The following is a 12,786-nucleotide window of genomic DNA, read 5'->3' on the forward strand; positions in this document are numbered from 1 at the left end:
GGCCTCTTCAGCCTGGGGAAGAGAAGACTCGGGGGGATCTTATCAATGTGTATAAGTACCTGAAGGGAGGGTGTCAAGGGGACGGGGACAAACTATTCTCAGTTGTCCTGCGTGACATGGCAAGAGGCAATGGGCAGCAATTGAACCACAGGCAGTTCCGCCTGAACATGAGGGGGAATTTCTTCACTGTGAGAGTGACAGAGCACTGGACCAGGTTGCCCAGAGAGGTTGTGGAGTCTCCTTCTCTGGAGATATTCAAGGCCCGCCTCGATGCAGCCCTGTCTAACATGCTCTAGGTGACCCTGCTGTGCAGGGAGGTTGGACTAGATGATCTCCAGAAGTCCCTTCCAACCTGATTTTATGATTCTGTGATCCACAAACATGGATAAACTGTATGTCAGCACTAGAGCCTCACATGACTACAGACTGGAGGGGTTTTTTTTGCACCAGGGTAGTTTTCAGCTGTATTTATTACATGATCAGAAGGACTATGTGAGTGTGCTAGCATTATGGAAGCAGAAAATTAAACTAGTCTTCTTTTACTTTAGAAGCACAAGGACAGGAGAGGAACACATTGTAGACTAGGAATGGAAAAGGTGAGAAAGGAATATTGAGCTCATCCTTTCTGCTGACATACGCATTAGACAGGTTTACCTAATCCTAGGGGGCCATACACCCAAGAAATACCACAGGAATTTAGGAAAGTACAGAATTCAGTACTTACCTACTGAAAAAGTTCCATGTTAAAAGTAACACTCATAGCCTAGAGACTGAAATACCTGTAGTCAAATTCTGGAAAGTTGCTACTTCATTTTACTACATAAGTGTTAACTATGCTGTATTTCTGATATTCAGAACCATTCTAAGTGAGAATCTGCTTCCACAGAATGTCCCTGAATGTCCCTGCTTCCTCAGACGCATTTTCTGCTGCACTCTAAGCCTGAGCTGTTAATGCAGTCCTGAAGCCAACACAAAAACAGTGTAAGAAACACTATGATAGCCCCCCAATTGTCTCTGCATTACAAGAAAGTTTTCCAGGAAATACAACTATTTGTTCTACAGGCTGCACAGCAGTATTGCAGCAGCCACAGCATATTAATGTAAGCAACACAGATCTGCCTAGATAGGAATAGCCACGGCTCAGTGAACGAAGAGTTCATAAACCCAGCAAGGCCCTAGGTGATGTGAAACAGAAGTGACATGAAAGCAGGGATACATTTAATGCAAACCTGAAGCTTTATTAGCAGATCAAAGCAAGCTCCCTCCCCACAGCCTGCCCTGACCAACCTCCACAAGGCCAGCCCTGCATAGCAGGGCAGTACAGCTACTTAGGCTGCGAGGAGGGTCCGGGGCGGCCGCAGCAGCCGTCCCAACGGAACGCCACACAGCAGAGCACAGCAGCAGCAACCCCTAACACTCCCAACGGTCACACCCCGCCGAGGGTGCTCTAGAAACTGCTGGAACCGCCGCGCCCCCGGCCGCAGCTGGCCAATCGCAGCGCCGCCGGCGCTCACGCGGGGCGCCGCTGCCTTGGAAACGCCGCAGAGCCCGGAACTCACGTTCAGGCCGACGTGCGCGCCCTTCTGCCCCGCCTCGCGCCGCTCCCAACCGCCACCCCCTTACGTAACCCTCCACTGCCGCTTCCGGGGATTGGTGGAAAAGCGAGAGCCCGAGTCACGCGGCCGCCTCCGCCGGCGCGGCGGCGCGGCACGCCATTGGCTGGCCCAGCCCGCCAATGAGCACGGGGCTGCTAGATTCAAATCGAGTGGGGCGCGGCAGCGGGCGGTTAGTCTGCGGCGGCCGCCTGTGAGGGAGCGCGCTGTGCCGTGCCGTTACCGCCGCCTCCGCCTCGCGCCATGGCCCACAAGCAGATCTACTATTCCGACAAGTACTTCGACGAGCAGTACGAGTACCGGTACGAGACCCGGCTGGGGGGCGTGTGCTCCCTGCCGGCTTTTGCTGGGGGGCGGCTCGAGCAGGCGCTTCGCCCCGCGGCCGGGGGGCAAGAGGGGGTAGTGCGGCCCTGGAGAGCGGCTCCGCTCCGCTGCCTCCGTGGTGGCTTCCAGCCTGCAGGGAGGAGCAGCGTCTCGCTTCTTGAGCACAGGCATTTGCGGAGCTTCTAGATGCTGGTGGCGGGGGGGGGGACGGGGCGCTGGTCTGGGCCGCTTCCGGAGTGGCCTTCAGTGAGCGGGCAGCGCCAGCCCCAGTCAGGGGGCACCGGAAGGGGGGAGGGAGGCCGGGGAGAGGCTCGCTGGGCCCCCGCGGTCGTGGCTGAGGGCGCTCAGTCCCTAGTGACGAGACCTGGGCGGCGGCCACTGCGTGGCAGCAGCGATCGCTACCTGCCCGGCCCGGCGCCTCCCTCGCGGGGCAGAAGGCTTGTGCCTCGAGCTGCGGCAGGTCCCGCTGCCGCCCCACTCTTATCTGCCCCAGCGAAGTGAAGCGGGGTGCTCAAATCCATGCTTTCGAGAGTCTACAGAACTGAGAGTGATGTCTTGTACTGCCTCAGTAACTGATACTGTTCAATCCCTTGGGTTACCTGAAATTGCTACTACAAAACAGCTTTCTGCTCAGTTCTGTATGTAGAAATACAGTGCCAGTTAACTGCTGGGCTTTTACTATTAAAGTCGCTTGATCTCAAAAGCTAGACTGAACACTTGCCTCTGCTTTCTATTAATAAAAACTTGCAAATGTGGAAAACAGGCTTTGTGCTTCCCAACCACCAACACCTTAATCTCTGAGAGGGGGAAATAGATATTTGTGATTGCCAAATACTAACAGAAGTGATCTTATCAGTCACTCTAAAGTGCAAAGTTCATGTATTTCAAATCTGACCAGGGATATATGCACTTCTCTAAGTAGAATGATTACAGCACACAGGGGAATGACTCTTGCATTCTAGGAAGTAGGAAGATGCAATGTTTTGTAGGCAGAGTGAATTTCAAAATAGCTTTTGGAACTGATGCATAATAAATTTATTAGCATCCATCAATACTTGATGCTAGGGAAGAGGTATTCATAACTGAACTTGCTTACTCTTACAATATTGATATGTGCAGATTTTCTAGTGTCTACCAAGACAAACATTGAGCTGTGTAATGTGAGACTATTAAACTTATACAGACATGTGATGCTGCCAAGAGAACTTTCCAAACAAGTACCGAAAACCCATCTAATGTCTGAAGAGGAATGGAGACGACTTGGTGTTCAGCAAAGTCTTGGCTGGGTTCACTATATGATCCATGAACCAGGTAAGCACAGATGAATGAAGTCTAAAATATCAACTCTCTGGTGCCCAGAACTGAAGGTTCAAGTGTATAATTGCTTTTGCTCTAGAATCCAGTTGGAATCTCCTACTAGATGTTTAGACTCATCTTTATCTGTTTGATACTTTAGCTGCTTGGGAAAGCAAGCAATGTAGCAGCCTTTAGACTAAACTTCCTTTCTCACTCCCAGAACTCGTCAAGTACAGTGGTAGACACCTAGGTATTTGCAGTCTCTTAGCAGACAAAATGTGCTAGGTATGATGTTTCTACCTCTGCCTATAGAATTAGGTTTTATTGAGGTGTTGAATGACTCAGTGATGGCCCCAAACTTTATACAGCAGCATGTCTTTATATCATGAAACCGGTAAGTTTTCACACCTACAAAACCCTGGCAGATGCTCTCCGAAACAAGATCTTGTGCTAATGCTCTGAAAAGTCTATAGCACAGTTTGAGCTCTAGCTACAGTGCTTGCTAAAAGCTGCACTGAAGTCAGTCTTCCCATTAATGGTGTATTGCAGCTCTAAAACTTAAGTACAGTGTACCAAAAATGGCCATTCAAGATAACATTGACAGGACTAACCAGAGGGTAACTTAATTGGTGATGGCTGAATTGCAACTGGTCCTATGGAGTTCCAAGCTTCCAAAGATCCGGAAGAAACAATTAGCCTAATCTTCCAGTGTCTGCCTTATCTGGACGGCTTTGATATTCTGATTATCCTCCTTTTTTGGAGGAGTGGACAACTAAGGTCATTAATTAAGCTGCCTGTATTAATGTAAGTGGCTTCTGTTGATACTTGACAGTTAGTATGTATCTGACCAGGACAATATCACTAGCTTGTTAGAGTAAGTTAGTGATACAGCTCATGAAATAGCCTAGTGTACAGAAACAGAACTAGAACCAGGTCTGCTGTATTTATCTGTACTTCCTTCTAAATATCTCAGATTAGGGGACTGCCAAGTTCTGGTATAACTTTTGAAAGTATCTGTTTGGTTTCTTAAATTACTGCAAAGTGATTCTTAACTGTTCTCCATGGGGACCTGGCTATGGACTTAATTTCTGTTTAGTACTGACAATAAGCTTCAGTTATTGTTCAAGCTCTCTTGAACAGAAGTTGTCCCTGTAATCAGAACTTAAGGATGGACTAATGCTTTGTTCAATTTTATTTCCAGAGCCACACATTCTTCTCTTCAGAAGACCTCTTCCAAAGGATGAGCAAAAATGAACTACCTTCTAGAAATCTTCTCCTAAAACTTCTTCTGGAACTTTATGTATATGAGTGTATATATGTTGGTAGTATTCAGTGAATACTTGAAAATGTACAAAACATACATCCATACCTGTGCATGAGCTGTATTATTCACAGCAACAAAGCTCAGTCAAATGCAATTCCAAGTAGGCTGCTATGGTGTTCAAAGATTAATGAAATTCTTTACTGTTAATGTAAGTGCCTATTTGACTTCTCATTTAATTTTTGTTTATTGAAGTTTACATGTTGCATGTTCTGACTAGATGATCACTTGTTACATGTGTTCAATAACTTTCACACTGAGCTTTTCTGCTAAACAGTGTAGCATGTTCAAATCCAATGGCTCACTTGTTCAGTAGTAGGCATAAAGAAATAAACTATTTTTAATGCTCTATAATACCTAAATGTCTGAAGTTTTAATTCACCAGACAAATGATTACCATCTAACATCATGCTGAGGGGGGTACTTACTTGAGAACTTGGGAGTTAAAAAGCTACTTTGTTTCTCTACAAGAATTGTTTTGCCTTATAGTCTCTAGTTACTGAGCATCACCTGAACTTCTCTTAAGACTACATCAAGTGGGTTTTGCAACTGCTTCTTGCTAATCTGAAAATGAAGCTGGCAGTGCTAATGCTCAAGGTATTTAATTAGATGGGGGCATGCTGTTTAAATTGAGGTTATACTTGGACATCAGAAGTTACAGGATTCCAGAGTTAATGGTGATTGTAAGTCACCGCAGGACTATCTCTATGGTGTTAACTTGTAAGAACTTAAATATATTTAACTTTTAATAAGCTTTCTACTCCTGCCTGTTTACTTTGCTTGTACTAAACTATCTTCCAGTCTCAAGCCTCAATTGGACCAGAGTCTTAGCCTATGCTTCTGGCCTTTCACTTTTTTCCTGGGAAGCAAAACTTGTACTGTCTTGCTATGTAGACAGTAGTTCTTAGAAGCATAGTCAGTCAAGTGAGTGCTTTTCCTCTAATTAAAGAGCAGCTGCTGGTAGTTGACTTCAAGTATAAAGGGTCACAGCCAATGCAGTAAAACTTGCAAATTTTTTCCTAATTTAGAAAGTTGTTTGCTAGATTGAGTCTATACACCAGCTCACCTCTACTGGCACACAAGTTCAAACTGGTGCCAATGGCATACTGAAACCTGGTAGCAGTAGCCCTACAGTCAACTTTTTGAATGGGTGCCTTTAGTATAACTCCTCAGAATAATTTTGCTCAGTATTGGTGAAACCAGCTGGTTAACTTCAAATGCAAGCTAGTCTTAAATCTGTATGGTCACCTAAATGATGTAGTATATGATCTTGTGTAATGTGGACATTAAAGTGATGTTACAGTGCCAGATGGAGGTAAGTGACCTTACAGACTTTTATAAAACTTATGCCTGGAGGTTGGAGAGAGCAGAGCTGTGTTCAAGATGTTAATATCCCCTTCCGGAGCTTTCATCTAACAGGAAGCATGATTTCCCCACTATCCTTCCTATTGATTTACAAACATACACGTTCATGGCATAGATACTTATGTCAAATTTGATAAGGCAAATAATCCTCGTGGGCTTGACTTCAGAGGTGCTAGCATGGCCTCCTGTCTTGGAGGTAGCTCTGTGCTGGTCGACAGGACGGGTGCCGCCCTAAAGTGGCGCTTCAGGCGGCCTAACGGGAGGAACCATCTCAGAAGCTGTCACCCTGAGCCTGGCTCTTCCTCGGGGCGCTGGCGGCAGGCTCGCGGGTGCTGCCTCCGGGTGCCGCTCTCCCCTGGTCGGTACCTGCTCGCGCCGCCGCGGCCCGCCCGCGGGCGCCGCTCGCGCCCCGCTCCCCGCCGCCGCTCGCGCCCCGCCGGCCGTTGCTGATTGGCGGCGACGTCATCGGGCGGCGCCGGCGCGGGCTGGGGAGCGGGAGCGCGGCGCGGCGCGGGGCCGCGGCCCGTCCTCGCCATGTCCTCGGAGCGGCGGCCGGGCGGCGGCGGCGAGGTAAGGGCGGCAGCGGCGGCGGCGGCGGCGGCGCGGCGCGGCCCCGCTCGGTCCCGCTCCGCTCCCTCCTCCCTCCCCGGCCTCTTACGTAACCGAGGGCAGTGAGCCGCCCCCTCCCCCACCCCGCGGCAGGCCGGGGGGAGCGCGGGCCGCTGCGGAGCGAGACGGAGAGCGAGGCCCGGCCCGGCCCGGCCCGGCCCGCTCCGCCTCGCCCCGCGGGCGGGGGCCGGCGGCGGGCTGTAGAGAGCGCGGAGTGCGGGGGGGGGGGGCACCTCGGCCCCTCTAACGGCGCCTCCACAGATGCCGAGGAACAGCAGCGGCGCTGCGTTGCCCGCCGGTTCCTCCTCGGGCTGGGGTGGCCGTAAAGTTAGCCGGTAGCCCCAGAGCGCAGCCGCCTCCCCCGCGGACGGGCTGTTCTCGGCGCCTGGCGTGCTTGTTCGGCATTGCCCCCAAGTTTGTGTGTGTCTGTATACACACGCACACGTACGCGTCTGTGTGTGTGTACATACATGTACACCTATATGCACAAATATATTTGTGTGTGTGTGTGTATATATTTATATATATTTTTTTGCATGCCAGTGCAGTGTTTGTCACTGTTAAAATGGATGTTCTGCATAGATTGGACCAGCCTGATAACTGCAAGCTCTTTGGGTCCTCAGTTTCTCTGTTGTTTACTTAAGAAACCTCGTTCAATGTTTAGGACAGCTGGGAACGTTGAACCACTAGAGGGTGCGCTCCGTCTAGTTTGCATGCTCAAGCAGTGAAATCGGCGTTCTTGCATTTTGAAAAGCTTTCTGTGTTACTGTAGGTGTTGAAATGGGCTTTGGCAAGAAGTAAACAGGTCCCAATTTTCCCCTAGTGTGTTAGTTACCCCAAAATACACAATCAGCTATAAAAATGACTTGTTGTGTGAATTACAGTGAGTAAAAACTATACAACACTGTCATGGCAATAAATACATTTTGTGGCTAATTTTGATGTCCTTTGTAAAAACGTATTTGGTTTAAGTCAATGGCAATTCAGAACAAATGGAAAATCGTTATGAATAGATTTGTGATGTGTCAAAAAAGTTAGATGGCTGCCTAATTTAATATTCATTTCACACAAATTCCCTTAAATGTATTAGTATGCACAAAGCCATTATTGTTAAGTAATTCCAGAGCTGGATCTTACAGTAATGGTAGTTACGTGTTAGGAGTTTTAGTTTACATTGTTAGAATGTAAAATAATGATTCTTATTTTGGAGTTTACTGCCTCTTGTGTGAAGCAGGCTTCTGTCGTTTTTGTAATAGAGCTCTGTTAGTATTTCATATTAAAGGTGGATATAAAAGAAAATAGTTTTCTAGAGTGGTCACATTTCCCTTAGAATTCCTTCTCCCTTTCCATCTCTTTCCTCTCTGTGAACCTCATAGTTTTACATGTTTTGTTAGAAGAGCACAAACTAACTCTTTCCTACGAGGATTAAGCTCACCAGGATGAATATTTTTCACATATAACGTTAATCTCAAAATGCATGTAGCCAAAAAACGTTTTGTTTCTCAGGGCATCAAGTTATCAGCAGAGGTCAAACCGTTTGTACCCAAACATGCAGCGGTAACTGTGGCATGGTCAGAACCCTCAGCAGCATGTGTCTTTCCTAGGTACTTAACTACATGCTACCCGTTTGTTCAGGAACCAGCTTTGGATAAGTATGTATATTTTCTGAATCTTATTTCTTGGGGTGTTTTTACCTTTCCAGTTTCTGACACTGAGTACCAAGTTGAAGCAGTGACATGTTAGTATTTAATTATAGAAACGCTTGTTCGTTGTCTGCAGCATTTCAGTTTTTATGTTTCTGTTCTTTGGGCATACATCTGTTACCTAGTCTCTTGCTCACAAGGACCTATAGTGTTACTGAGCATTACAGAGAATAAGGGAAAGTTGTGTTGGTCTATAGTGATTGATCTGGCTATTTTATGTTTGGGAAGGAGCTAAATCCAGTCTTTGGGTAACAGAACAGTTGCTATGACAAAACTGAGATAAATATGGTTGTGTAAAAGGAAGAGGAAGATCCTCCAAGAAGGTTCCTCTTAGAATCATAGAATCGGTAAGGTTGGAAGGGACCTCTGGAGATCATCTAGTCCAACCTCCCTGCTCAGCAGGGGCACTTAGAGCACGTTAGACAGGGTTGCATCCAGACGGGCCTTGAAGATCTCCAGAGAAGGAGACTCCACAACCTCTCTGGGCAACCTGGTCCAGTGCTCTGTCACTCTCACAGGGAAGAAATTCCCCCTCCCAGTCAGGCGGTACTTCCTGTGCTTCAGTTTTTGCCCATTGCCTCTTGTCCTGTCACACGGGGCTCTGAAAAGAGTTTGTCCTCGTCCCCTTGACACCCTCCCTTCAGGTGCTTACACGCATTGGTAAGATCCCCCCTCAGTCTGCTCTTCCTCAGGCTGAAGAAGCCATTGCTCTTACTATAAAACATTTAAATAACATACGAGATTTTTCCTGGATCTCCTTTCTCCCTCATTCCCTCATACCTCCCACCCCCAAAAGGCAATTTCATTAAGAATGTTACAGTTTTCTAAATGTTTTTTTCTTATGAGGCCTAGAAACAAGCCTTTGGTGTAAATTTATAAATGTATTGTTAACCCTGCGGCAATCTAGAAATAAAGTCTACATATAAGGATAGGAAATAACTCAGTTTTGTAAGAAGCTTGTCATGTTCCATAATCCTGCAGAACGCTAAACAGTGGATTAATTTTGCAATTATTGCAAAACTATTGCAGTGTCCTAAGAAATTCAGTTAGAGCCTAGGAGAACGCATTAATTGTAAGCTTCCTTAGTACTACTTAACCATTTTATACTACAGGGAATCTCAGTATTTTCAACCCATTTTGGTTTGTAATTTAAATTTAACAGTGAGGTGAGTATGGCCTGATCTAGTGTTTTTTTTTTTTTTTTTTTTTTTTTTTTTTTTTTTTTTTTTAACATTGAGAAAATTCAGCAGACAGCAGGAGTAGTATTCCTGTCAACTTTTTGCCTTGCTGGGGTTGAACCATAGTTATCATTTTAACTGAAATGAGTTATTTTTCTTCTATGCATGTAAATTATGATAATGAGCATTGCTTTGACTTCAGTCTATCAGAAATTAAACAGACAATAAAAAATGTGTTATCTGAAGTCTCTTCTTCTGATAAAGATGTTTTCTTGTTTTCATTATCTACCCAAGGTTACAGTAAACTGTTATAAAAACTAGATGCAACTTTTTCAAGTTGAGAAATTCCTTCCTCCCTTATCAAATTTGGATCTCAGTATACAGTTTATGCAGAAAGTGTGGGAGGAAATTGGAAGAGGACTTTCGGTATGCTTTTAAAGAAAAAGGCATGCTGCAGATGTGTTATATTTTCATAAACTGTGATGGCTAATTTCAGCTCTGTTTTTGATTGTCTTATAATCCTGTATTGTGTTTCATACATGCCTTATACCCCATAATGTGCTATGCTCTTATCTTGTTATTGAGGCATTTTAAGACAAGTTTTACTGTTTAATATTTCTGTTTTTTCCAGGCAAATATGTAATGCATGCCATGTAATTATACTGTGCTTTTGATTTATTTCACAAGAAAAAGCCTACCAAAAATGAGTAGAAAGAATGTTGATATCTCTACACGGAAATGGGGCTTGTAACTGTAACACAGACTAGCTTTCAACCTTGGAGATAAGTTTTCAGATAATGTCTGTATTTTTAAATATTAACTAAAATATATATTTTCCTCAAAACAGAATTTAAGTATCATTAAAAACTGTCTATAACAGTGAGTGAATACTTAATTTAAATAACATGGAATACTTTTCGTTTGAAATATAGCCTTCTTGTTAAACTCTTCAGCCAAGGAATGATGTCTTTATCTAGACAATGAGTATTTGATGAAGCTTTGTCCCATGATTTCTCATGTCTTTCTCAATGTCCCTCACATAGTGTTGTGGGAGATCCTACGCTCAGTGAATACTCCAGCTGCTCTTATTTGCCTGATGTTGTTTCAAGTGTATATCCAGTAGCAAGCTCGCAATATCATTCTAACAACTCTACATACTATAATAGTTCCAGAACAGTCAGTGAATCTGCTGAACAAACATGTCTGATCAGACCAGAAAGTAAGAACATTTCAAAGGTAAGCAAATACATGATTTTAAAAAATTTAAATTAAGACATTCTTATTATAAATCAATCTTTCTAAATGTTGTGTTCGTTTTTGATGTGAATAATCACTTTCTATTCTTGTTGCAATGATGAGTGACATATTAATAGGATGGTAGTATTAATACACTTGACTTTAGATTTCAACGAAGTCTATGAATTGTATAATTTGAGTGAATACAGTTTCTCAAGCAGTATATTTGGAAAATGAGGGGCCTGTGGGTTTTTTTTTTTCCCTCTCTCGGAAAGTAGCATGGGGGGAGGGGAAAACATGTATTTGTGAACTGTGCTTTACCTCATTCATTGTCTGGGCTTTTTCAGAGTCTGACGTCAGCCCCCTTGACCTGAGTTAGAGACACCCAACGGCTGTAATCAGCCAAGTGGCTAATTAGTAATACAGACCACATTTATCGGTGAAGAAATTCCATCTGTTACAGGTGGAAAACAATCCACAAGCGAGAAGAAACGTGTTGGAGTGCAGAGAGAATAAGAGTTAATGTTGGACATGTTCATTAAACATCTGTTTTCCTTTTGATTGGAGAACATCTTGTGTGATTTTGTTTGTGTGTTCATTTGAGGATAAATTCCCTGAAACTTAGACAAAAATTTCAAAGAAAGAATAGACAAGCTAATCCAAATTTTAAAATCAGAAAAAAATCAAGTGTATTATTAAGCCATTTCCATCTGAGGTTGGACACTGAATCTTTGATAATATACAATGAGAACAGCCTTACAAATTAAAGTCATCTGTACTCCAGTCACATCCCTCTGGGTAGACCTTATTGCCTAGGCAGAGACCTGATATCTTCACTATGGTTAGGCATGTGTAGAGGAATTGCACAATCAGATCCTAAGCGTGCATTAGCAGGTATATTAAGATACAAGGGCTAGAGACTTAAAATAAATATTTTTGGTGGTGAGTTAAACGCTGAAGCCATATGGTTCACAGTACAGGTGAAGTAATATTAAGAAAAGTAATTTAACTTCTGGGAGGAATTCTATGATCTGTATAGGGCTGGGTTGAGTGCTGTTGAATGGTCTTTTGGGCACTGTTGTACATGTATTTCTTTACGAACTTGAAGAGAGAAGTTACTGACCTGTGTGGCTTTGCATTAATATGAGCACATCTCATAAGGCCTTAACATGTTAACTTTGGAGGTCAGGAAATACCTTTTCCTCCTACCCAAGAAAAGAATACTTGTGCCAGATGTACTTAGTCCACTACCCTATAATCAGAAAAAGTTAAGCCACTCTTCTTTGTTGGCATGAGTGCATGTTTAGTGCTTTTTTCTTGCCTGTTTAGACCATACTGATTCCTGAGCCAAAATCTGGCCAGGTAAATGCCTGGAAAGAATCACAAGACTTCAGGATTCATGAGAATACGTTTGCCTTACTGGGATCACATAGGTGCTTCTTTTCAAGTTACTTTCTGGCTGTTCCTAGTCTGGATGTTGCTGGCACATCAGTCTTGCCTGGTTTTGTTCATAGTATGTAGATTAGTCAAAGGCTTGGAATGCTGAAAAGATTTTAGCCGTTTTCTAGATGAAACTCAGTTTTAGAAAGTCAGAGTGGATGATTTAAGATGAGGTTTACATTTATGTTTTAAATTATTGGAAATTCTCCAATTACTTTAAATGAGATCTTGAAAATACAGTTTTCTGAAAGCATATGGGTTAGATTAATCTTGCTTAGGCTACAGTATATGCCAAAAGTAACTCAGTTAACCAACTCAGATGCACATTTAGTTAACTATAACTCAAGTTATACTAGGGCAAATTTGATGATTTGACAAAACTCAAAGTCAACTAAATATGTCACAAATATTTGCAGCAGAGGAGGTCGAAAGAGGGTATGAAAAAAATAGACAAGAAAAGGCATGGTGGAGATGACTCTTCTGGCAGAATTGTGAACAGGACTTCTTTCCAGACCTCTGCATGCAGCAGAGATTCCATGAAACCAGGTACAAATGTGCTGTCTGGTTACAAATATATAGAGTGTTTTTTTTTCCCAGGTAACTTTTTTATAAGAAATAATGACTTCTCCTTTTTGCCAATTCCTCAGGTTCGTGTAAACTGATACAAAGAATTTCCTAAGCAGCCACCTGAATTTACAGTT

General features: G+C 43.9%; 2 protein-coding genes across 4 annotated transcripts in view; both read left to right on the forward strand.

Annotated features, from left to right (window-relative positions):
• Nucleotides 1–1,805: 1,805 nt before the first annotated feature.
• Nucleotides 1,806–4,910, forward strand: CKS2 (CDC28 protein kinase regulatory subunit 2). The gene is made up of 3 exons (XM_062599892.1): nt 1,806–1,915; nt 3,121–3,248; nt 4,435–4,910. Exons 1-3 carry the CDS (start codon nt 1,857–1,859, stop codon nt 4,485–4,487), a joined length of 240 nt encoding a protein of 79 aa, XP_062455876.1. The 5' UTR covers nt 1,806–1,856; the 3' UTR covers nt 4,488–4,910.
• A 1,494-nt stretch (nt 4,911–6,404) lies between these two features.
• SECISBP2 (SECIS binding protein 2) overlaps nt 6,405–12,786 on the forward strand; it is a 30,540-nt gene continuing 24,158 nt past the window's right edge. For 2 of the 3 annotated variants that reach the window (XM_062600611.1, XM_062600613.1), the window contains exons 1-4: nt 6,405–6,489; nt 8,035–8,180; nt 10,453–10,645; nt 12,502–12,631. In XM_062600611.1, the coding sequence (XP_062456595.1) occupies nt 6,454–6,489; nt 8,035–8,180; nt 10,453–10,645; nt 12,502–12,631 (505 nt within the window). In that variant the 5' untranslated portion in view covers nt 6,405–6,453. The remainder of the gene's footprint in view (nt 6,490–8,034; nt 8,181–10,452; nt 10,646–12,501; nt 12,632–12,786) is intronic. The other variant, XM_062600612.1, reaches the window with a different exon arrangement.

The sequence above is a fragment of the Rhea pennata genome, chromosome Z (assembly GCF_028389875.1).
Source record: "Rhea pennata isolate bPtePen1 chromosome Z, bPtePen1.pri, whole genome shotgun sequence".
Classification (NCBI taxonomy): Eukaryota; Metazoa; Chordata; class Aves; order Rheiformes; family Rheidae; genus Rhea; species Rhea pennata.

Excerpts from the sequence above, each read along its gene's own strand:
- CKS2 (XM_062599892.1), top strand. The coding sequence starts at position 1,857 with ATGGCCCACAAGCAGATCTACTATTCCGACAAGTACTTCGACGAGCAG. Across the intron at positions 1,916-3,120 it reads GACGAGCAGTACGAGTACCG|ACATGTGATGCTGCCAAGAG; the intron begins GTACGAGACCCG and ends AAACTTATACAG. Across the intron at positions 3,249-4,434 it reads CTATATGATCCATGAACCAG|AGCCACACATTCTTCTCTTC; the intron begins GTAAGCACAGAT and ends TTTTATTTCCAG.